This window comes from Sabethes cyaneus, chromosome 3, assembly GCF_943734655.1.
Source record: "Sabethes cyaneus chromosome 3, idSabCyanKW18_F2, whole genome shotgun sequence".
Lineage (NCBI taxonomy): Eukaryota > Metazoa > Arthropoda > Insecta > Diptera > Culicidae > Sabethes > Sabethes cyaneus.
The window spans coordinates 95327636-95353683 of record NC_071355.1 but is presented as its reverse complement, the minus strand read 5'-3'; the positions used below and the strand labels follow the sequence as shown (position 1 = coordinate 95353683).

General features: G+C 38.8%; 1 protein-coding gene across 1 annotated transcript; it reads right to left on the bottom strand.

Annotated features, from left to right (window-relative positions):
* Positions 1-1387: 1387 nt before the first annotated feature.
* Positions 1388-24624, bottom strand: LOC128739898 (uncharacterized). Its single transcript, XM_053835399.1, has 14 exons — positions 24451-24624; positions 23969-24348; positions 23838-23899; positions 21692-23552; positions 21405-21632; positions 11585-12041; positions 10804-11520; positions 9495-10145; positions 8905-9378; positions 8415-8804; positions 7635-8357; positions 5038-7573; positions 4722-4979; positions 1388-4664 (listed from the first exon to the last, which is right to left on the bottom strand). Exons 1-14 carry the CDS (start codon positions 24622-24624, stop codon positions 1507-1509), a joined length of 12069 nt encoding a protein of 4022 aa, XP_053691374.1. The 3' UTR covers positions 1388-1506.
* Positions 24625-26048: the final 1424 nt, after the last annotated feature.

Below are 26048 nucleotides of genomic sequence, written 5' to 3'. Positions count from 1 at the left end.
AGATGGTTTTGAATACTCAACTTTGGTGACATATCATATCAGGAACGGGTGGTTTTACACACAATGATGTATTCGAAAAACGATGTTGTAGTGTTATTTAAGAAAAATTTAAGATTTTCAAAATGCTATCTTTCTTGATCGCACCAACGCTGTGTGATACATGCGCTGCTTCGGCCTTAAAGTCAAAATAAAATAGTCAGTCCACAGTCATGGGTCACACAAAATTGTGGGTCGCATTTTAGCTTTAGCTGATAATTTCCGTTTTAATATCACATAATGGTTGATCAATTTATTAGTGCTACCTATGAGTAACAATTTTATAAATCACTTAGTATAATATTCACGCATTAATTGGTACCGTGCAAGCACCATATTCAAAACAGTGCTTAATTCTGAACAGTTGCAAATTTTTGTTAAATATTGACAAAACTCTAGCTATTTAAACCATTTTAATAATATGAAATCATCAGATGTAGTGATTAAATTGTTTAAATAGCTAGCATTTTGGTAGTATTTATGAAAAAATTGCAACTGTTCGGAATTAGGCACTGTTTTGAATATGGTGCTTGCACGGTAGATATAGCTAAAATTACCCATAATTGTGTGTGACCTATGATTGTCCACTGACTGTAGTAGAAATTGGAGCAGTAGAAACAAGTAATGAAATCAAAGGTGTTTATAGTATCCAAACAGAGTGGACGAGGCGTGGAGGAAAAAGAGCGGAAATTAAGAGAGGGTCATTGAAGCAACGCTTATTATTTCGTAGAACCTTCCTCTTTGCCCAAACAGGGGGATCTGCCAGATTGAACCAGCTTCGCAATCTAACTTTTCCTCCGGCCTGCGGAAGACATTCTACAAACCTAGTACGCGTTTCTTCAATGACCCTCCCTTACCTAACTTTCCGGTCTTGTCATTAAAATTGATACATGGGGCAGAAATGATCGAAAAATCATTTATTTCTATCGTCCTCAACCATTCAGATCATATGGCCGGTGCTAAGTCAGACCGAACCAGGTGACAAAACTTTGATTTCGAGAAAAACACGCTCAAAGTTTGCTGCTCTGTATATTTTATAGCTGTTATAGCGAAATCATTTCATAACTCTGGTTGTTTGCAACATTTATGTAGTCTGATTAGAGAAAAATGTAGCTTACAAAATTCTTGATCGCTTGCTGTCAACTCATTTTGTTTAAATTTTGTGACTTGGTTCTGTCTGATTTAACACCGACCATATCTTCTTCTGAATAAGTTCAAACCTGAATGGTTTGAAGCCTTCAAGTTAGAAATTATAAGAGTGGCACTGGAGATACCATAGCCAAGAAATAGAAATGTTAAAGATTTTAGCAGTACTGTTTATTGTAGCAAAAAATATTAATGTAACAGGAAATATAAAATATGAAAAAGTTGTCAAATCAGTAAGAAGTACTACTCGAAATCAAAAATCGAAAATAATCATTTATATGGAGAAGAACTTAACACTTCAGTTTTATAAGCATTCTTAAAAAATTATTTTCGCGATCGCGCTGGTCTCTTTCGATTAGCTGTAGTTGTGCTCTCCGCTTCTACCGCATCGGCTGATTTCTTGCCCCGTATTCTTCTGGTACTCTTAGCTGCCGCCGACTCACCGGAAACGCTGACGTCGCTCTGATGTTCAGAGGCAACTTCCGATGTTTTGGTTTTTTTCTTAGGCTGTTCATCGGCCCCGTCGACTTTATCACCAATCCGTTTCGATGCGGTGTTATCTTTTTTTGTATCTACTCTGGATTTTATTCCGCGGCGATTTCTCTTGGTTGGCATTTCAGTATCAGTTGATACGTTCATTTCCAATGATTTTTTTTCTATCGTATTACCTTCAGATTCCTGTTTTTCTGCATTTATCTTATCAGGACGCTTTCTTGGTGATTTCCGTTGTTGATTACGTTCTTCTTCGACAAGCGCAGTGATAATAGGATTTACAATCTTTTGTCCACGTTTCCGGGTAGCTTTCGTTTTTGATGGTGAAGTTTCCGATCCGGTTGCTTTTAACAGAGGTGTAGATGTGTGTGATGCAGAGAGGATTGTTTTAACCATATGAGACTCGTTTAAAGACTCCTCCTGGTGCACTTCGGCAGTATTACTAGTTTGTTTATTGTTCCTTAGACCTCTTGCTGGAGGCTCTTGGTAGACAGGAGATCGCTTAGTTTGGCGAAGAGATCGTTTTACTGGACCTTGCAACTCTTGACTGGTTTCAGTGGACTCTACATTGCTTAGTGAAGACGCGACTGTATTCTTCAACACTTTTTCAACTGCTGTTTTAGCTGGTGCTATACGTCTGCGACCACGCTTAGGTGGTATGACATTTTCTGGTTCTTCTGCAGTCTTTTCGTGAGCGTGAGTCATTATGGCTTCGTTTGCGGCAGGTTCGTCAGTTTCAGGTACAGATGCCAAATTATCGGCGTGTGCCGATGCGTCTTCATCAGGAGATTGTTCAGTTTTGCTTTTAGCTTGTCGTGTAGATCGCTTGCTGGGGAGTTTTCTAGCTGCTGCTCGGCGAGGCTTTATTTCTACCTTGTTTTCGTCAGATTGATTCATCGTTGTTTTTGACGAATCGATATTGTCTACAGTTGTGTTTGACTCACTATCATCTTGCTTACGTTTTCCTGCGGCGGAGCTGTCTTTTTGTTCCAGACCTGCCTTATCATTATTCCGTGCTCCACGCAAAGGTCGCTTTGTCTTTTTATAGAGTTTCTCATTATCTGCCGGGATTCGGAAAACGACTTCACTATCTGCGTCATCTTTGTTAGATATTTCCGTATTTGGCACATGATTAATATCCGAAGATAACTTAACTTCAAAGTCTTCAGTCTGTTCAGAAATCGTTTTGATAGTTTTCACTGATCGAGTTGACTTTGGGTTCTTTTTAGTATTTTCCTTCAATTTAGTTTCATTCTGATTAGATGTGTCCAATGTATCACTGAGAGATTCGCTTTCAGGCAGCTTGAGAGCTCTAACATTTTTTGTTGAGGTTTTAGTAGTTCTAGTTTGCTTTCTAGAAGCACGAGGTTGCGTTTTTGTGACTGCGTTGCTTTCTTCCTTCAACTCAGGGAGGTCTTTTTGTGGTAGTACAGACTCCTCGATCGTTTCTATAGTAGAATCGGCTGTAGACTGCTTTACCACTTTATTTATTTTATCGACAACAGTTGTTTCAGAAAAAAGTTTCTCGGATTTTACTGATTTAGTTTTCTTACGAGTATCACGTGACGTTGCCTTACTCTCGATTTCTAAACTGTTTAGATCTTTGCATGCATCTTCTGTTTCGTTCATTGAAGCTTGATGCAGGTTTAAGTCCTTGTCCTTCACAGGTGGCAAATCGTTATTTGTGTTCATTCCCTCATTGGAAATAGATTTTTGTGATCGAGATTGTATCCTGGTACGCTTTACTCGCGCGTTTCTAGCAGGACTATGATTTATTACATCCTTCGCTTTGTCGGAGAACAGGTCATCGCTACCAGAAGCTGGAACGCCATCATTGAGCTCGTTAGTGGAATCAGCATCATTAATTAAATTTTCCACTTTTCTTTTCGATTGGCGGGTATTTCTGGGTTTTGCTAATTCAGAAGCTACGGCATTTTTCTTCTGGTTACCACGACGTGTTCGTTTTGGTCCTGGGTCCTCTGATTGATCTACAATAGGCAGTGGGTCATTGTTGGTGGCATTCGGTTGCGTTGTTTCCTCCATAATCTCAGCTGGTTTAGGAAGCTTTCGTCCGCGACCTCTGGACGAAATTTTCTTAATAATATCACCAACTATTGCGGGTGAATTTATTTCCTTAACCTGGATATTGTCGTTAAACATTACTTTTCTTCTACCAGCGACAGTATCGTCCGATAATCGACTCTCAGATACAATGTCCTTGTTAGATTCGTCAATAGTTATTTCAATTGTAATCGGTTTTGGTTTGACAAATTTCACTTCTGGTGAAGTACCCGCTAATTCTTCTTCACACAAGGTTTTTATATTTCTTCTTGATGCACGCGAAGGTAGCACCCTTTTCACGTTTTTAATTTCTTGTGAAGTAGAAGCCGCACTCCAATCAGACGAATCGTTTTGCTCGTCTTTGGTTTCTCCAGCATTCGTGTTTTCTATTACATTTTTAGTTGAATCCAACATACACAGATACTCGTTGCTGGATACAGGTTGAACAACTATGGATTTTCGACTTTCCGGAGTAGTGTTTTCTGGATTATTTCTGGTGTACAACTTTCGTTTATTTTGAGCCGTCGCACGTGTAGAACGACCGTTTTCGATCTCTGGTTGCAAATGTGAAAGATTCGGGGTTTCCGGAAGAGATTTAACGTTTGCTTCCTGGGACCTGCTGTCGTCGAGAGAAGTTTCTTGCAATGCTTCTAATTCTTTTTCCAAAGAAACCACTCGTTCACATAGGTTTTTGAGCAAAGACTCATCGATGGAATCTCTTTCAACTACAAACAAAGATTTGGAAGGTGACACGCCCTCTACATTTCCAACTGCATTCTTGTCTTCCACCGCACTGCACACACTTGCTGGTGTTTTAAAAAGGTGAGAAGTATTTGTTTCAGGCGTCTGACAAGTTGTGCTGGGAATCATTACGGTGTCTGCAGAATTGGAATTGTTAATTTCCACCATAACAGATTGAATATGGACATCTGTAAAATGAACAAAATTAGTAAATGTAAATTATTGTATGAATTATCTCATGTTACCAGATGAACGAGAAAGATGTGTTTCTGATTCGATTTCGTTAACTGATGAGCTTAAAGCATCATCGTTACATTCCGTTGCTTGAGATTCTTCAAAGAATGTACTAATATTTCCAGCGGTCGCTTTGGAAACATTTATAATATTGTCACTGCGTGGTTGATCTGCATTAGAACAAGACGATAGAGACACATTACCTACTATTGTAGTTGTTTCAGACAACGACTTGGCATCGATTTCTTTTCCAAGATCAGTAGAAATGTCTGCAAAATAGAAAATCGTGAGGGTAAAAACTTTGTGAACTACGCAAAGGCATATTACCAGTTTCAATTGATGTCTTAACTGTAGGTGAGCAAGCATTTAAACTGCTATTGAAGAATTCGTCCACTGGTTGAGGTGGAGCATCGTTCGCAGTTACCTTCTCTGTTGGACTGTTGCTTGATACGGATGATTGATTGAACATTGACTCACGTCTTTTGACCTTTGCTAACAAGGGCGTAAGTTCGCAATGCGAGCTCTGTTCAGAAGTGTGAATATTTTTTCCAATAGACATTGTAATGCTTACGGCACTGTTTCTTGTCAAACGAGCTGATTTCTTTCGATCAGTGAAAGCAACAGGTGTTTTCAACGCTGCATTTTCAACAGTTGGCTGCGAAGAAACGATACTTGCCGCTAATGTTGAGTTTGTTACTGGTGTTTCGAATAATTTTTGCATAATTGGTGTATCCTGTTGACTTGATTCATTCGTTTTGCTGTTTACTGATGAAGTTTTCTCGCTATTAGAGCTCCTCAATTGGATGTTTTTAGTAATTGGTGTTGTCAAATTATTTGTACTGCTTCCGGTGGCTGAGAACGGCGTTTTAATTTTTCGTGTGGACCTGGACATAGGTGTGACTGCGGCGGTTGCGGATGTGTCCGTAAATATTGATTGACCAGGTGTTTTAAACAGGGATGTCAAAGTGATAGACGTGTTGTTCAATTCTTTTGTTGTGGATAAAATGTTTTCCCCACTGGTTGACAGTGCTGTTCGTGAAGGAGTTTCAATTAAATTATGCATTACTGGCGTTTCAACGTGGAGCTCAGGTAGTCTTTCTCCTGTTATTTGGTCATTTTCATTCAATTTTTCAGCTAATGCATTCGACAAAAATGTAGACGACATTTCAGGATTTGCTTCTTTCTCTGAACGGGACGTTTGGTCAATAGAGGGCAGCGAATTCCGAGTTGGACTATCAACAGCAAAAGAATTTTTATGATTGCTCTTGGGTGTTGAAAGGCGAGTTATTTGTTCAGTCGGAGGAATCGAGTTTGTTGAGTTCTCGTGTAGTCTTATCGAATCCTCTTTGTTTTCTCCGCTCTCTGTAGACGGTTGCTTTGATGGAGACCATGTTTTATTTAACTCACAATCCGCTTTACTTTCGAACGTATTAGATACAGTGTCTTTTTCAGCAGATGTCACAGATTTTATGTAGGGGGTCGATGTCATTCGTACTGGAGTTTTGAATAGCGTACTGAGAGGCGGAGTCATAGCAATTTCAATCATTTTTCCCTTTAAAACAGACGACTTATTCGATATCTCGTCAGCATTTGCAAAAGCGTCAGTTGGAGATGAAGATTCTTTTGTTGATAATGTTGCCCTTGAGCGAGTAGCACGAGCTGGAGTTTCGTATGATACATAAGACGAATTGCGCGTATCCGGTGCAATTGTTTTGCGTGTAGAATATGAAGTAGAACTGTTTGCGGATTCAAAATTATTAGAATCTATTTTTTTCTTTGTCGCGCATCTAGTCGAAGGCGAAATAAAGCTTGACGAGGGTGTTTTCTGAAATAAAGATGTCTTCTCATTTGAAAGGTTCGAATTAGCAGTCAAGCAATCCTTTACTAATGTTGGTGACAAATCTTGATCACCTATATCAGTAGCATCAGATGTGCCAGATTTTGTCTGATTTAATTGCAATTCACACGACATAGCAATAGAATCACTCAATGTACACTGCGCCTTTTGATAGTCTGTTTCTGAAACCTCCAGTAATCGATCCGCGTTTAAGATTGATGAACGTGTTGCTCTTCGAGAGCTGTTATCAGCTGACTCGCGTCTATTTGATTTTCGCATGCTGGTCAATGTTTCTACTTTTGGACAAGCCGACGGCTCAATTTGAGAAACAGTTTTGCAAGCATCAATAGCAGTCTCAGCTGGTTCAGAACAACCTTCACTTGTATCAAACGGTGTTTCCGAGAGGGATGCAGTTAGTAAAGTAGAATTGTTCGACAAGGTTTGGCTATGATGTTCAATGGTTCCATTTGCATCCTTGAAGCCTTCTTCTATATTCGAAATATTGAGTGGAATATTACGGGATTGCTCCACGAATAAGCTTTCCCCTACAGGTTCGATGATATCGTTATTCCGACTTTTGATAGATGAATTTGTGTCTTCTAAGCATTCAAGCTCGCCGGACATGCTTGCATTTTCCTTATATTTATTGATAATTGATACAGAATCTATGGAAGAAATTTGCTCCTCCAAAACCTGTGTCGGCCAAATCGAACGGAGAGACAGTTTCGACTCGCTTGCCGGTATGTTTCTTACAATATTTGTCGTTGGCGTACTAACAGTCGAAGCTATGGTTCTACGAGTCATTCTCCTTGAATTAGTAATACCAACAGGTAAATCATTGACGTTGCCAGCTTCATGTTCAATAATTACATTCTGCACTTTTTTTGCACCAAACATGTCATCAGTTTGTTTACTTATAGAAGGAGAAAACGATGTTTCAGACTTATACGGTGTTCCTGTAGTGACAGTAGGCAGTACAGAACTTTGTAATGTGCTTTCACTTTGGCGCTCGAAAAGGTCACTTGTCTGAAAATGGAATAGGCTAGTAATATGGAAGACAAAAAGTTTAAAATCAATAATTATTTACCTGTTCTACACGCAAGAGATTTGGATCGCCTATTTGATGTTCATCGCTGTTGGAATATTCAAAAGCTTCGGAAATTTCTTTGGCCGGTAAAGTTGCATTATGAATGTTTTCTCTCGATCCAGAATAAGCTAGTAGAACATCATTATTAGATTGCTTCATACCAGGGCTTTGATATCCAGTAGATGATAATTTGGAATCATCTAGGATTTTACTATTGTCAGCCAAATCTGATGAATTTGTATTTTCCAGGTATTCAATTTCGCCAAATAAATTTGATTTTTTATTAGCAATGCTTGTCGATGAATTCTTAGTCGCCACCTCATTTGCTGCATGCTGTGCGGTCCGTAATATGCGAAGTGTCAGTTTTGAATCGGTAACAGGTGCGGTTTTAACGGTATTCGTTTTTGGTGTACTAACGACCCCAGCTGTTGTTCTACGAGTCATTCTTTTAGCTTTTGCTAAACCAATAGACAAATTGTGGATGTCAGTAGATTCTATTTCATCAATTGCATTTTGCAACTTGCCAGTTTTATAAACCAATTCCTTTTCTCTTTGTTGTACTAGAGTTACTCCGATGTTATCAATTTGCGTACATGTAGGAGTATGGCTTTTAACTAAAGATGACACACTTGACCTATTCGGCGTTTCTGACGTGGATGCAGCCAATTCAGAAGTACTTATTTGTGATAACATGTCGCTCTGCTGTTCGATTATATTATTTTCCTGAAAATATATTTCATTTCTCAAATATATACATATATAAAATTTATTATTATATACCTGGTGGGATTGTAAGAGGGTTGTCTCTGCAATCTGATTTTCATCAACGGTAGACATGACTTCAGAAGTTTTGGAATTATCTATAATTCCCCTAGGTCCAACTAAATTTGATGAGCTAGTATTTCCGAAGTTATCAAAAACGCCGCCTAATTTCACCTTTTTATCTTTTAAGGTTAGCGATGAATTTAGAACTGCAGTTTTATTTATATCTTTTTGAGCCTTCCGTAATGCACCCAATGTCAGTTTGGACTCGTTCAGCGACACGTTTTTAGCATTATATGCTATTGGAGTACTAACAATCGCTGTTGTAGTCCTACGAGTCGTTCTTCTTACGTTTGTAAAACCAACAGGAGATAAAGCTTCGGTTTGTTGCTCGAAAATATCAACTGTCTGAAAATGGATTGATTATATTTATTTGATTAAAATTATTAGACCAATTAAAATTATTATTATTTTAATTAGTAGGCCTAAAATCACATATTATTTTTACCTTCTTGGCATTCTCAAGGTTTATCTCAGTTATTTGGTTTTCGTCAACGTCAGCAGCCATAGACTTGAAAGTTTCAGAAATATCTTTAGCCGGTAATATTGTTTGAATTATTTCTTGTCCCGATTGTTTAACATCAAAGCTCTCTCCTTTAAGTGATTGTCTGAAACTATCTGCAATTTCACTACGCCCAACGAAATTGAGCGAGCTCGTATATTCCAAGTATTCAGTGACTCCAGATATTTTTGTACTTTTATCATCTGAGATTGATGGTGAGTTTAGAGTTGCAACCTTGTATCCAGCATCCTGTGCCGTCCGTAATACGCGAAGAGCCTGCTTCGACGCGCGTAACGGTGCTTTTTCCACAATATTTGTTTTTGGGGTACAACCAGTTGTGGTCCTACGAGTTATTTTCCTTACGTTTGAAATACCAACAGGTGATAAAGTTTTACTTTGTTGTTTACTAATATCATTGCTCTGAAAATTGAATAGTTGGTTATTTACAATAAATTAAAATACTGTTTGCAGGGATAATGTCTATAAAATATAGATAAATTATGTATAATTATAGTGTAATTTTCATTAATTCTCACCTGTTTCGAATGGCTTGTCTCAGCTTTTTGGTCATCGTCATCAGTAGGCATACGTTCTGTAGTTTCGGAAATTTCTTTTGTCGGTAATAGCATTTGATTGACTTCTTCCCCGGACTCAGGGTTAGCTACTACAACCGCATCACTAGATTGCTTCATATCAAAGCTCTCTTCTCCATGGAAAATTTTTAAATTGTCTGTAATTTCGCCACTGTCAATCAAATTAGATGAATTTGCGCTTTCCAAATATTCAATGTCGCCAAATAATGTTGCTTTCCTATTACTTAATGAATCTGTAGATGCAACCTCATTTGCAGCTTTCTGGGCCATCCGTAATGTACGCAGTTTCAGTTTCGATTCGCTTAACGGCACACTTTGTGCAAAATTTGTTTTTGGAGTACTAATAATCGAAGTTGTGGTCCTACGGGTCATTCTCTTTACGTTCGTTGAATCAATAGGCAAATTATGGACATTATTAGGTTCTAGATCTGACTCATTTTTGCTTTCTAGTGGTTCGTTTGCTCTGATATTATGAATTTGCTTGGATGTCGAAGGAGTATGGATGATAATTGACGATGATGCACTTGACTTAAGCGGCGTTCCTGATGCTGATACCGGTAGTAAAGAAGTACGAGTTTGTGGCATGGCGTCGTTCTATTATTCGAAGCAAATACATTTAGTTATCAATATGACGAGGTTGTAAATATGTACTCGAAAGCAAATTCCCCGAAACCCACTTCGCCGAAAGTACCAATTTTCCGAATGTACCACTTTTCCGAAACCCATTTCTTCGAGTTTACAGCTTTCCTGAAAGTTGTCTATCCGAAAGCCGAAATTACTACTTTCCCGATAATAAACGTCGGTTATGATAATGTAAAGTTTAAGAAAACATTGATTTGAGGATGTTCATTCGTTTTATCATCTGATGCTTCTCGCTAAAATGTTTCCGCAAAATAATTTCGCAGTGAAATGTTTTCCAATTCAGATATATTTGCTAAATAATTGCACCAGGCTAAGAATTTTTAAAATTTAGAATTAAAAAAATAGTGCCGTTGTGTTCAGAAATCTTAAAACTATTTTTCCAAAACATCAAATCCGTGCCCTGGACAAAATATTTAAATCATTTTGATGATCAATGTTAACAGAAGGTTTTGTTTTTCGTAATATTTTCTTTGAAGTGCTGAGAAAAGAAGAAATATGGGTGAGCGCAGGTTCAACTAGGCAAAAGGTCTGGACATTCAGGGTAATATCTTTCGGCAAAATGGTCTTGGAATTGGAAATTGGGAACTATAAAGTTAAAAAAGGAGTATACCTGTTCTGACTGTGAAACATTTGCCGCCGTAGCCATAAAATCTGAAGCGTCGGAAATTGCTGCAGTTACTATCGTTTTGTTATTCTCGTCTTCCAATCCAGGATTAGCTATTAGAACCGAATGCTTCATTTCAAAACTTACTTCATTAGGTGACATTTTGGAATTATCTGCAATTTGATTACTACCAACCATATTTGATGAATTTGTATTTTTCAAGTATTCAACTTCGTCAGCTGATTGTGGTTTTTCATTTTTAAGGGTCGGTAATGAATCTGTAGCGATCTGCTTCGTTCGTAATACACGGATGGGCAGTTTACTCTCGCTTACCGGTGCATTTTTGACAGTTGAACTTTTAGGAGTAGTTAAAATCGTGCAAACGGTTTTTCGAGACGAGTTTTTAACAATTGCTGGTGTAGGAGTAGTAGCGATCGCACTAATAGTTCTACGAGACATTCTTCTCGTATTTGGAACGGCAGCAGTAGAATTACTTGCATTACTATTATTAGAATTAAAGGCAATATTGTCTATCTCCATTCTAGTGCTATCCTGTGATATATTGATTTTCTCATCATCAGTTTCCTTAGACAGCGGAGTAATAGATATTACGTTTAAACCTTTAACATTTGTCTTATCAAGTATTTTTTCGTCGTACACAGCTACAGAGGAATCTAAATTTTCTGCGAAAGTGACGTTTTGATGCAAGGAGGTATCACTCACCTGAAAAGTAAACAAATTCATCTTCAATATTAATAAAAATATTAGAAATTAAAGTGTCATTTACCAATTCTAGTCGTGAGAGACTAGGTTCAACTATTTGGCTCTCATCGAAAGTAGTAGACTGTAGTTCTTCAGTCGGTTCATGATCTTGTTCTAACATAGATTCCTGTGTAGATTCAATGTTATCAACCGAAGTTGATAACTGTATATTTTCAGGGAGTTCAACCTCGGAAAGTAATTCGGAATTTGTATCGTATGTAGCTGGTAATGAAACTGTGGGGACAACTTGTTTTGCCGGTGTCGACCGTAATACACGAAGAGAAAGTCTCGATTCACTTGCCGGTGTATTTTTTCCAGTAGTCGTTTTTGGAGTACTAAGAGTCGCAGTAGTATTTCTACGAGTCATTCTTGTTTTGCTGACATCACTACGTTCACCTTCAGCGACAGCATTTTGGAAAGGGCTTGGCATAATCTTATAGTTGGACTCGCTGTTATTGCATGAAATGATTGGTGTTCCGTTGCTATAAACGATAACGAAAAACGTAACCTTAACGATACTATGTACTTAATATGGAATAACAGTTTCGATTATCAAGGGCATAATTACAAATATATTTATCGTTCTACGCTTTTCATCTAAACATCAAACGGAACTAAACACTAAAAGCGTTAAATATTTTATTTCGTAATACCGTGACCGCACATAATTGCGATCAGCTCCTAATTCCGATCACTCAACCTAAATGGTCAATTTTTAGAAAATTGAGCCAAAATCTGTAGTAAATGAGCACGCTTAGTTATTGTGCTATGTGTTTATCTGTCAGTTGTTGAAAAATGACTGCCTTTGGGGCACCATGTACTTCAAAATAAATTAAATTCGACAGGCAGAAGCAAAAAACTCCATCAAAATGTATTTTCTTAGCCGAAGTGCTAAGCGCACGATCAAATTTGCTAAGATCATAGCAGCGTGAAAACATATTACCTTCTTCGGTATTCTATGATAACTAATAGATACAAGCATATATAACCGTTCTGTATCAAATTTGGCTGAAAAAATGCTGAATTTGCGGAATTTATTTCATTAAAGTAATTGATCGGAATTGTGAACATAATTTTTTTTCTGCTTCTAATTCCGATCGCTATATCAAAGTTATAAACTGGCAAAATGCAAGCTAACGAAGTTACTATTTGGATTTTAGGATTGATTGCAACATGATAACATGGTAGGATTATCGAAATTTTTTGACGTAGGACTACGTTACGGCAGGGTGTCAACCAAAATTTGGAGTTAAGCCACCGTCACGAAAGTATGAAAGATTTTGAACGCTAATAGCTCTTCCAATTTAAAACGGATTTTGATCATAAACGATGCAGCAGTTATATGGCTTTCTTGAAAAGATTGTTTGCCAATCGCTAAATTGTGAAAATTGACGAAAGCTTTCAAGCTAAAAATTCTCCATACATTTTCCGTATGATAGTCTTGCTTCCCAGGTACGGACGACCATTACACACACCAAGCTTGTGGCTGGGGCTGATTAGCATAAGCAAGCATAAGCATAGGCACAAGCATAGGATTCCGCCCGTGTGCTGCTACTCCGTTATTGACCAGGACCGATGAAAATTGCAAAATGATGGCTGGAAAAAGCGTGCTTAGGACAGCGCACTGTTCCTTTTTTGTGCAACCTTATCAGGTCCCTGCGTGCTGATCAATACAGACGCCAAGCTTGTGGTTGCTGGTGATTCAAGACAAACAAGAAAAATAAGCTTGCGTGTTTTTTATTTACTACAGAGCACAGCATAGCCTAGGTGCTACATTCCGATTTGGAATTTTGACCTTCTGTTTTTATACGACAGACTTCGTAGCCTGTAAGAATACGGGACAATTGTGCTACAAATCCTTTGACTCTTTTAGTCGAGATTCGAACATGTGACGTCTAGCTACCTGATCAGATGATTCTAGCAAAAATCTTACAGAATTGTTGCTCAAGTTGATATTTCTATCAAACTTTGTTATAAATGTTTCTACCAGGATTCTATCTCGTTCTGTTAGTTATAAATCGCTTTGTCACAATTTGGTTATACAGCAAAACAGAATACTGATTTTTGTTACTCATATGGATATAAACTAGATAAAATTATATCATAATTTGATATATTTGTGATATGTCTTGAGCAAATTTTGTTACAATTTTAGTTATTTCAAATGCTAACGAGACCAAGTTTATAACAAAACGCAAAGGAGACTTTGTTATAAAATACTTATCTAGAACTCATCTTGTTATAAATTTGATATATTCATATGATCGGGTTATTAAACCAGCGCCGTACCTCCACTCCAAGCCAACTGAAAGGCTCAGTCGTTTTGCTTTTCTAACGCTGCAAACAAGCGGCAGCGCAGCGCAGTTATGAACTATGTTATTAATGCATGTTCTTTTAATATAACAATAACATATTATTTTGAGAACTTAAGTTGTCTCCTAGAACTTTGTTAATAGCTGGATTCGTGAGGCAAATTTCTATACTGAAATACTCCGACTTTGGCACTGGTAAAAATATTCGTTTGTGATATCACAAAATAGCTCACCTACCATAGATACGGTACAGCAAGATAATATTATTATTATATTGTATGTTTTTTTCTCACTTTACGTTATTTTACGCTACACATAGGGTAAACGCACCAATAGTGGTGGTAGTACCAGTAGTGGTGGAAACTTGAATTATTCCATATTTTGGTACAAGTTTGGTAAGTATCGAACTACCAGTAACAGTATTATTTGATAAGTATCTAACTTGTACCAAAATCTGCAAAAATAATGGAATAATTTGGGTTTCCACCACTACTGGTACTACCACCACTATTGGTGTGTTTACCCTATACCAATATGGTGTAAAAAGTTTTTTTTAATATTCGAGGTTTCTTCGCGAAAACCAGCCTCACGTATAGTGATGTCCGTTAATCGTTCGATTAATTCAACTAATCGAATAACTATAAAAATATTCGAATAATTTTTAATCGAATACTTCCAGCACGAGTAGTTCAAGTAATCGAATAGTTCAAAGGAAATAATATGAATGCGAATAATCCCCGAATAATGCCCGCTAATCGTGCATAATCGTTCGATTAATCGAATAAATGAAAAAAATATTCTAATATTTCTAATCGAATACCACTAGCACGAATAGTTGAATTAATCGATTAGTGCAGACAACGCTCGCCGATTAATCGCTAATGGAATAATTGAAAATTTCGGACATCACTACTCACGTAGTTCTACGCCAACTACGCGGTCATGTCTGGAACACAATCTTTCTGATTTTATTTTTACTATTATTTATGATCAAAGCTTTATGAAAACGTCGAAGTGACCCAATTTTATTGTAATTGTAACAGTCGAACAAAGATAAAAGAAGCGGAAAGTTTTATAATCCGCTTGTCGATCTTTTAAGTACACAAATTTTATGAATATTAAGCTAATGATAATAATGATCATCAACGCAAGCAGAAGATGACTGCTAGGGGGATTGTCGTCAAACTACATAAAAGCAATACATTTTAGATCAATTTGGTATGAGTTGACAAAAGTTTTTTGCTTTAACAGCTCATCATGACGTGATCGGAATTAGATACACCTGTGATCGGAATTAGAATCACCCCTTATAATTGATGATCGGAATTAGATGCACTGATGCATCATACTATGATGCATTTTTTTTAACTTTCGGTAAATAATTTAGGCATTTTAGTATTTTTCCATGAAACATAATTGAAAATACTTGCTAAAGACACATACTGTGTTAATAAATATCAAAGCTATATTTTTCAGTAGGGACTCAAAGATGAATCATGCCTTAGGTGATCGGAATTAGGTGCTTTCACGGTATGACATATGACAATGATACTTCGCAGTAGTTTCCAAATGGTATTGAGTTACGAATATACAACCATTGTGAAAATGATTATAGTTAGTACCTATTTTTGAACTGAATGACAACTAACTGAGTAACGATTATGATAAATGTTGTTTGGCATTAACAGGTTGTTGATCATAATTTGATCAAACCTATTTCTTGCATTTTATATAAATAATATTGCCTCACTAACACATGTATTCTTTTTCCTCGATTTATCCAATAATTCTGTCGAAGTGTCGAATAAAATTCATACGTATTGTTAGCACTACAGAGAGTCGGACGTGTTTTGGTTTTTTGTCCTAAGGCAGTAGCGATACCCGAAGAATTTATACAGTCCACTTGCTCGTTGAGCCGTCCATTGTGGCCCATCGAGCCGGATTTTCGAGAAATAAATTAGTGAAACAGTGATGTAAATTGCTGTTACGAAAACGACAGCGTTTTCGCGAAAAGTGTTCGAACATTCATCCATCGCGGTTCGGTTGAGTGTAACGGGAAGTTGCTGCCATCTTGGCACGGCTTGCTCGTTCTACAAATATCGATATCGATACTCTCGGAAAGTGAACCCTCTGTTCTCTGTGACGCGCTACAGTTGTCTGCGTAAACTGCAGAGTGCAATACAGTCGAAGAGCAGAAAATCATACAGAAGAGAGAAGAAACAAAGCAAATGGAAGAAAAGTTCAGAGTGTTGGTTCATCAGAGAGTAAGAGCGTAACTCACACGTGTGAGAAATGCATTAGTGCTAGGTTATGATGAGCCTAACAAGAATATCGGTAATGTGCACTTTCTCCGGTTGAACTTGAAGACAGTAGAAACGTGCTACGAAGAATTTACTGCAAAACAAGATCTACGCGCTGCCCCTCTCTGATCAACGAATAGCCGAACAAGACGATATATATATCGATTTCGAGGAATTACACAATAATCTGATTATTCGATTGAACGAGCTATTGGAAGTTGCAACTACTGGTGCAATTAAGCCACTGCCACCGCCAGTCGGTCCAACAGTTTCTGCTCCAGCGCAGTTGTTTTTGCCTACACTCCATGCACCCCTCCCAACATTTGACGGTTCTTATGAGAAGTGGTTCTCATTCAAGTCTATGTTCACCACAGAAGACCCAGCAATAAAGCTTTCTCACTTGCGCAACGCACTCGTTGATTATTCTCGCACTCTGTGATTATTGATCAGGATATCGTTAATAGCAACGGTTATGAAGCTGCGTGACGGTTTCTTACCGACAGATACGAAGACAGACGTCTTATCATGGACTAGCATATTGACGCATTGAACAATCTTCCGAAGGTGACCAAGGAGAACTCTCTAAGTTTGAGACGGCTTGTAGATACCTGCACCAAAAATGTCGAGGCACTCAAGAATTTGTCCTTGCCAATCGACGGGCTTGGAGTACAAATTTTGCTGAACCAGATCACTTAGAAATTGGACAAAACCACACGGAAGGCGTGGGAAAGCCGCCAAAAAAGGGTGTATATCCGAACTATGAAGCAACCATCGAGTTCCTGCAAGAGCGGTGTAGAATAATGGAGAAAATAGACATAAACGTGAAGCCCGTAACTGAAAGTGTTAAAGTGAAACCAATGAACAAAGGTCACACACTGATGGCTACGAACGAACATAAACATGAACATAGCTGCATTATGTGTAAAGAAAACCATGAACTTTGAAAGTGTGATTAATTCAAAATTCAAGTTGCTGAGTTTAAGTGACAAACACAGTGCTTTGAGAAAGTGGGGAAGTTGCTTTAATTGCCTGCAAAAAGGTCATCGTACAAACGGGTGCACTCAACTCGTAATTGTCGCGATTGTGGAAAGCGGCATCACACAATGCTGCATTGCAACAGTTCGTCAAAACCGGCGCCGGTAGAGTCTGCAGCAACTAAGAACAATGAATCGCAAATTCCAATAAGAATATCGAAACTCACACCACAATTGGGCTCCATTTTGTGTATCAGTCGGCTGCCGATTTAAAACAGATAGTTCCTTCGACTATCGTTGTGATGGTTCCTAACGATAGCAGTGCACTTTTTCCGTGTCGTGTGCTGCTGGATTCGGCGTCACAAATGAATTACATTACAGAACGATAGGCGAATTTACTACTACAACGAAAGGAATCGTTCGATTATTTGGTTAGCGGCTTGAACGGTTAAAAAACTCGCCTTAGAAAAATGATTCGAGCCACAGTAAAATCTCGATGTGGAGAATTTAAAGCAGAATTGAATTTTTTATTACCCCACGAATTGCCTGCAAACTCCTTCAATATTTCTGACTGGCCAGTTCCTAAGGGAGTTGAGTGGGTCGATCCAGCATTCAACAAACGAGGACGCATCGATATGTTGATCAGTGCCGAAATCTTTTGGGACCTTGTGAAAGAGGGGATCGAATCTATCTCGGTGACAATCTGCCTGTGCTAACAAAAACGGAATTTGGATGGATAGCCGGAGGAGTTCTTGCTGAAAGGTTTCCAGTCATTGCTCGATCCCTTTGCCAGGTTGTTGGTAAAGAGCGCCTTGAAGATTTATTGAAACGTTTTTACAGTCTAGAAGCGTGTGATGAAATTTATACTTCGACACGAAACAGTGAAGAGTGCCCGAATCATTTTAAAGAGACTCATGTGCGTGATAAAGATGGTAGATATTTCGTCCGACACCTCTTCATTGAACGGAAAAATGAATTAGGAGACTCTTGGAGCGGTGACTCAATATGCAAATGGAATTGAAACAACTGTAAATAGATTTTATTGATGATTATGAACGGTTTGGCCATATGAAGCCAATTGATCGACGAAAAAGAAGACCCAGGATCTGTTTCCTATCTACCGCATCACGGCGTATTGAAGCCGACGAATACGACTACCAAGTTAAGAGTCGTATTTGACGGATCTGCAAAGAGCTCAAGTGGAGTATCCATCAACGACACTTTAGAAGTGCGACACTTTAGTAGTTCAGCGTGATTTAGCTTCGATTTTGATGGACTTCCGAGGATTTCCGTTTGTTTTTACAGTTGACATTCCGATGATGTTTCGACAAATTGGTGTACTGCCGCCCGATAGAAAATACCAACGCATACTCTTTAGGAAACATCAAAATGAACCAGTGAAGGCGTGGGATCTTCAAACTGTGACCTACGGCTTAGCCACATCTCCCTTCCAGGCAACGATGGCCCTGAATCAATTAGCTGAATATCACTAAAACGAACTTCCAGAAGCTGTGTATGCTATCAAGGAAGGAGCGTATATGGATGATAGTTTGACGGGAGGCCAGACAGATGTATAAGGCCAGACGCTTGTAAGTTGCAACACGATATTTAAATACTCCTCGCCAAGGGCTGTTTCGGTTCGTGGTGTTCAAATGTTGAAGAATTGATAAATAGTGTTCCTGAAGAACTTCGAGGAGTTAGCTTTGAAATTGCTGAAAACAATCCGCGTGCGGTTGTCAAAACTTTGGGGGTAGTATGGAACCCGATAGAAGACTGGTTTTCATTCAACGTCGCAGATAGTGATGCAGGTGTCATCAGGAAGAGAAAAATCTTGAGCGAAGCAGCTAAAATAATTGATCCTCTGGGACTAATCGGACCCGTAATCACAACGGCAAAGCTAATACTACGAGAAGTTTCTATGCTGCAGACGGACTGGGACGACCCCGTTCCGCAGGATTTGCTTCAAGTATGGCGATCGTTCCGGAACGAGTTGGTGCAATTAAGCGAACTAAGAGTACCGAGATACGTTTCTTCCGAAAATGGTTTGGCCATAGGATTACATGGTTTCTCTGACGCCTTAGACCAAGCTTATGGGGCGTGCGTGTATTCTCGTGTTGCTTATTCTGACGCACCAGCAACAACGCATCTGATTTCAAGCAAATCAAAAGTCTAAGCCTATAACTACCCCTCGTGCGCAGTTATTAGCGGCTGTACTACTTTCATTGCTTATCGATAAGATTTTACGTTCGTTTAATTTAAAATTTGCTTCTGTAGACCTGTGGACTGATTCGAAAATTGTTTACTGCTGCATTAAAAGGTCTCCGCAGAGTCTACAAGTCTATGTCTCTAATAGAGTTGCGGAAATACAGAGACTTACTGGCAATTGTCATACCGCGCGGCCAGCGCCCTCAGGATTTACACAAGAACGATGTTTGGTGGAAGGGGCTACCGATGCTAACCACGCTACCACCTATCGGCCTCAGCGACGAACCCGAAATTCCCGATGAAGACTTGCCGTAAATGCATTCCGGGATTTGCCTACCAATCGCGAATGTACGGATTACGGATTTTTGAGACTGTAAGTAGTTACGATAAAATTCTGAATTCTATGGTCTACGTTGTTAGGTTCGCCAATTATATATTAACGAAACGGACTACGATGTTGAAGGGAACGCTTATATCATCCGAACGAGCGCAAGCCTTGCGGTTGATAGTGCGATTGATTCAGGAAGAGACATTTCGACCAGAGATTCAAGCTTTGAATGAGGGCTGCAGGGTTAATAATAGACTATGTGGTCTTAAGGCGTTTATAGATCCCATTCATTCATTTATTTATTCCATACGATAGTCATCATCAAATGTTGCTTGCAGCAAAGCATCCATTCATAGAAGCACTCGTGAGAAACCAGCATCGTATAAACCTCCATATAGGACAAAAGGAGCTTCTTGCAATAATTCAGCAACGGTTCTGGCCGTTAAATGTAAAAATAACCATTCGAAAAATTATACGAAATTGCACTAAATGTTTCAATGTTAATCCGATAAGAACAGTACAACTGATGGGCGATCACCTTCGTATCGTGTACAGCCAGCACTTACGTTTGCGAACACCGGTGTAGACTTCGCAGGACCGTTTCCACTCAAATCTAATTCGATCGGACGGAAGCCTATAATCACGAAATCATATGTCTGTCTGTTTGTGTGTATGCTCACCCGTGCCATACATATCGAGTTAGTCTCTGATTTGACGACCGACGCGTTTTTGGCTGCTCTTCGGCGGTTCACCTGTAGACGAAGATTCCCGAGCAAAATGTTCTCCGATAACGCCACTAATTTCGTTGGCACTCAAAATAAACTGGCGAGACTGGCAGAAATGTTCAACAATCAGGTGGAGATGAACAAAATCAAGGCGTTTAGTTCTAGACAGGGATTTGAATGGTCATTTATACGACCACGGAGCCCTCACTTTGGGGGGATTTGGGAGGCAGGCGTGAAACAAGTTAAGCATCATCTTACAAGAATTGTCGGAGATAGAAAGCTGTCTTACGAGGAATTGTACACCACCCTCACACAGGTTGAAGCTGAGTTCAATTCACGGTGGCTTGCACCCTGTTCGAATAACCCCAGTGACTTAACAGTAATCACCCCAGCGCATTTCCTAATTGGAAGAGAAATGCAAGCCGTTATTGAGCTTTCGTACTTGAACCTACGTGAATCAACCCTATCTCGCTGCCAATTAGTTCAAACTATGTTCCAGCATTTCTAGAGGCGCTGGACAGCAAAGTTTGCATGAACTGCAAAATCGATCGAAATGACTCAAACATGGACAAAGAAAATTGAAACGAGTTTCAACGCCGGGAAAATGTTGATCATAATTTGAACATACTTATTTCTTGCATTTTATATAAATAATATTGCCTCACTAACACATGTATTCTTTTTCCTCGATTTATCGAATTCTGTGTTTTGGTTTTTGTCCGAAGGCAGTAGCGATACCCGAAGAATTTATACAGTCCACTTGCTCGTTGAGCCGTTCACAGGTATTTACTCTTCTAAGGGTGCAGCCACAGTGATGCTGCTTGCGTTGCGTTCCGAATCTCTTTTGCTGTGATCGAATATGTACAATATTTGAACACATTCAATGAACTATTTGAAAATAAATTGACACACAATTTTCAAATATATGTTAAACGTCGTGTCACCCAGTGAATTTGTGTGACTGATATCCCTAATACCAGCAGGACACAAAATATACGTACCTTTTTTGAAGCTTTGACAAACTTCCAGTCCTTGATTTTTCAGTTTCACCGATATTATGTAATGTGTGGTGTTCTTCCAAAATTAATTCAGTTCGTACACTCATTGGCGTATTATTGATCGAGTTACTAAGAGCACTATTTGTAGAGGTGTGTTGAATGTTCCCTGCTTCAAAAGGAGAGTCACCGCTTTTAGCACATTCCAGAGTGTTGTGTTGAACAAGATTCAATCTATAAAAGACAGTGGTTTTGGTATACCAGTGGAGAGTATACGTAAAAATTATACTTACTTCATGGAATTATCTGCGCAATCTTTAGAGATGGATGTATTTATGGTAGATTTTCTTTTCGGTGTTTTTAATAACCTATCGGCAACAGGTAATACCACTTGATGATCTACCTGATGTGCACTACTCAAATCTGTAAGATCATAACCATCATCATCTAGGCAGTTTTCCACATTAGACGAACCAGTTTCATTTAGCAATAGACTTTCGTCAATTTCCGCGGTATTATCTAATACTGATTTGGATGTGTTCAATGATATTAAAGCATTCCCAATAAATTTCCTAGTGTTGCGTAACGACTGAGGTAATTTGGGGCTGGAATAAACGGTATTTTGGGCTTGGTGCCTGGTGTTTTCACAGAAACCGGTTTCACTTTCGTGATATACATCTTCTGATTCATTGGTGTCATTTCCTAAAACACCCTCTTGGTCATCCTGCTCCAATTTTTGTTTATCATCCGTTATGCTCAATTTCGTTACAGGGCTTACCGCAAGTTTCCCAAATATGTTCGTAAAAAATGAACCAATCGTCTGCCTTTTGTTATCCAGCGATCGAACAATTTTACTTGCAAGTGGAGTATGACTTTTACGAATCGGGTTTGATATACTCGGCATATCACTTAGGTTTTCAAGGTCACTTTTATTCAGAACCTCTGAGGTCATTTCATTTGTGCTTTCTTGCTCTTGATATTCTGGATTGGCTGATGCTGCAGTAACCAATTCAACAAAAGATTCATGTGGAGTGATATCAGAATACTGTGACGATCGAATTTGCGTTGTGCGATTAGGTTTTTTGATAGCTGACTCTACGTCCACTGTTTTCGAACAAGTTGCTTCCACGACTGACTCAACCCACAAATCAATATCAGTCTTTGGTAGTTCACTGGAACTATTTGCATCTGCAATCAAGGGAGGATGTACTTTTTTGGGGGACTTCGATTTTCTAGTGTAGGTCATTTTAATGGATTGCCGTCCAAGTAGTGTATCAAATATTTCATCTGTAGTCATTGGAGGTGCTTCTTTTGCCTCATTATTTGATACCAAGGTAGCATTTGCTGTGATTACGTTTTCAGAATAACGAAGCTGATTGAACGCACTTATTTTGGGTACTTGGATTGATGAAGCGGCATGAACGTCGCTTACTGGTTTGCTAGAAACAGGCGATACTCCAAGATTGCGAACTCTGAATTTGTATGCATTGTTAGGTGTTTTGTCGTATTTTTTGGAGGGTACAGACTTGCTCACCGAATCATTTATGATTATTTTAGGCGCAAGTTTTGGTGTACCGACAAGAGCTCGTGGAGTTTTGCTAGCATTTTTCAAGGCTGATTTTAGCAAACCTTTCTGAGCTGATTTTGGTACAGCACACGAAGGGAGTTTAGATTTTTTCGGGCTTGGCGTTATCAAATCAATTAGTCCAAATGATGCAGCCGATTGCGACGAAGAATTACTTTCCCGTAATGGGCTGCAAGTGTAATTGCTGCTGTATCCACTTCCCGGTGTAGTGAGATCAATAAGATACATCGAACTACCAGCTTTGGACTTGGCAGGTGTAATAACATTATTAGATTGCGCACGTGTGAATGGGGATACATTTTCTGAATTAGAGCGTAGAGATTCTCTTTTCTTAAATGTTTTAACAGATGAAGTAGGCGTTTTCAACATGTTTAATTTAGAGCGCGTCCCGATGGTTGGTGTGTACGACAGAATCATCATTGCGGAGTTTTCCAATTGTAACGTCGGTGTTTTGGAAATTGATTTGGCAGAAGGAAATGTTGTATTTTCCTTACCCATTTCGGGTGTATAAAAGGGAGTATTGTTGGTAGATGAGACAGTCGAAGACACTGGTGTTTTCGACTGTTGCTCTGTAAATACGGAAGAGCAGAAATACTGTGTTACTAATGTGGCTATAATAACTTAAATTAAAACAAAAATAGAGAAAAGAAAAAAAGCTAAACTAATCGTTTTAACAATACGCATAATGTATCTGAAGTTCACATTGTAAATCTGATTCACTAAAAAGGTAAGAAAGTGTTCGATTGATACTATTATACATAATATAAAAACGTTAGCTCCACTAAGCTACTGTATCTAAGAGCTTCGAACGGTTTTTAAGCAGTGCTATTTTATTGGTATAACTTGATACATACCTACAATATCTGGCATATTTTCATAGTCATCCTCTTCATCATCAGTCTGATTATCCGCAATACTGAAAAAATATATATATGCACGAATGTTATTTACAATACCTGCTCAAATTTACCATAATCAAACATACTTGTGCACTGTAAATCTCTTGCGAATGTTCTTTATTAACTGTTGACGATTCTTTGGCAGTGTATACACTGGTGTTCTGTTTGTTTTTTTGGGAATACATTTTTTGCTAGCTCCACTAGCAGTAGATTTTCTGTCTGGTTTTTGCTTATTGCGAAGAATTGTGGTACGTCGTCGTTTCCCGCATCGCGAGCTAACTGGTGTTTGCTCCTCAGTCCTTTTAGGATTCTGCGTGCCAGCTGTTAACTGGCGTTCATCAAACAACCAACGAAATCGAGTTCCGCATACTTCCAGAATACAACCATTGTTGAGTTCATTTCGCTTTCTAATAATTTTCCCATCTAACTTAATTGGCTTTTCACTTGAGTAATTAACAATTATCACCTAATGAAAGAAACATTACATGTTTTATATCACACACAGCGCAATGGGAATGTCGCAAAAATATTCTCATTAACTTAAAAATAAAGCGATGCTTCACTGTACCTTTTCGTTTTTTGCATAAATTTTGCAATGTAAGCGTTCAGCTGTTCCGGACTTCAGTCGAATTGTGTTTAACGGATGTGAACCAAACTTTACTGTAGCAGCACGAATGGGTATTTCCCGGCTAATTGCGTTGTTCTTTTGAAGTACAAGCAGCCGAGCGCCATTGAATGCCATTTTTAAAAATTATTTTCGTTGATGGTTTCCAACGGCGTTTCGATTGCTTTGATGGCTTTTTAAAATGATGAACAAATTTGGTATCAATATATCAACTATAACACTATGGTCTGTAAACTTCAATTTGCTACCACAGTAATTAAAAATAGAAGACAAAATTTGTAATCAAACACTAAACTAAAACGTAAACGCGCTAATTCCGTTACGAACTGCGGGAACGCCTTCAAACCATACAGGGTTGTAGCTTCTAGGTAGACACTTTATCGACATTATGTCGATTTTTGTTTCTATGGCGGTTTCAAAAAGCAAGGGGTCTCCAACAGCTATGATTACAACGCATCCTTCAAAAAGTTACCTTTGATCAAAGGGTCGGTCACTCGGCACAACCGTTTTTATGTTAGAGGTGACTTGAAACGAGCCGAACTGTGCCGATGCTGTACCGAAAGTGCCGAACTGCAAGATTTGTCAAATTCGTTATAATCTGATAGATCTCGCAACCGTGCGAGATGATTTTGACAACTGGCAGTGCTCCCATTTCATATGTAAAATTGAACCGTAGGGGTGCCACTTGATATCTCTGGAGTGCCGCGGGACAATGTGCTGAGTGTCCGACCCCTTGCCTTTGATCAATGTGTATCCACCTTTTCGCGTGCGTAATGGCGGCTAGTGGGTACAACTTTCGAAAAACGTTAGCATACTTTTGGCAAACTTTATTCACGCCAAGTTAATATTTTCAGCCTTGATTGTTGTTGTAGAACTTTCAAGCGTACGTGAGCGGAGTTCCCAAAAGCAAATAAACATTGTCGAAAAGTGTACCCACTACATCAGAGACTTTAGATTACAGGGGCGCCGCTAAATTTTGAACGAAAGCGAAGAGTTACCTTTATTTATGATGGTACCACAGAGAACAGATTCACAGGTTCGAAGGAAGTAATCGATTTTTTGTGTGTAAAATCTGTTGGTAGCGCCCTTCAGAAATAGTTTGCCAAACGCATCAAAAAATATCCATGTACCTTTATCAATATTTCTTTGTGCTCGAGGGGTGCTCTATTGAAGGATTACTCTTAGATTACAGAAAAACCTTTCACACACTTTGTGTTACCTGGTAGTCTGTTCTCTGTGATGGTACTCTCCGTTTTGTTTCAAAATTTAGCGGATTTTGAGCATCTCGGCGCCTCTGTAATCTATCGACCTTTTCGCGTGCGTAATGGCGAGTAGTAGGTGCAACTTTCGAATAACTTTAGCATGCCTTTGGCAACTTTATTCACGTCAAGTTGATATTTCCAACCTTAATTGTAGTTGTAGTACTTTCAGGCATACGTGAGCGGAGTTCCCAAAAGCAAATAAACTGTGCCCACTAGCCGCTATCAAGCGCGCGAAAAGGTGGATAGTCTCTGTAGTACCCGCTAGCCGCCATTAGGTGC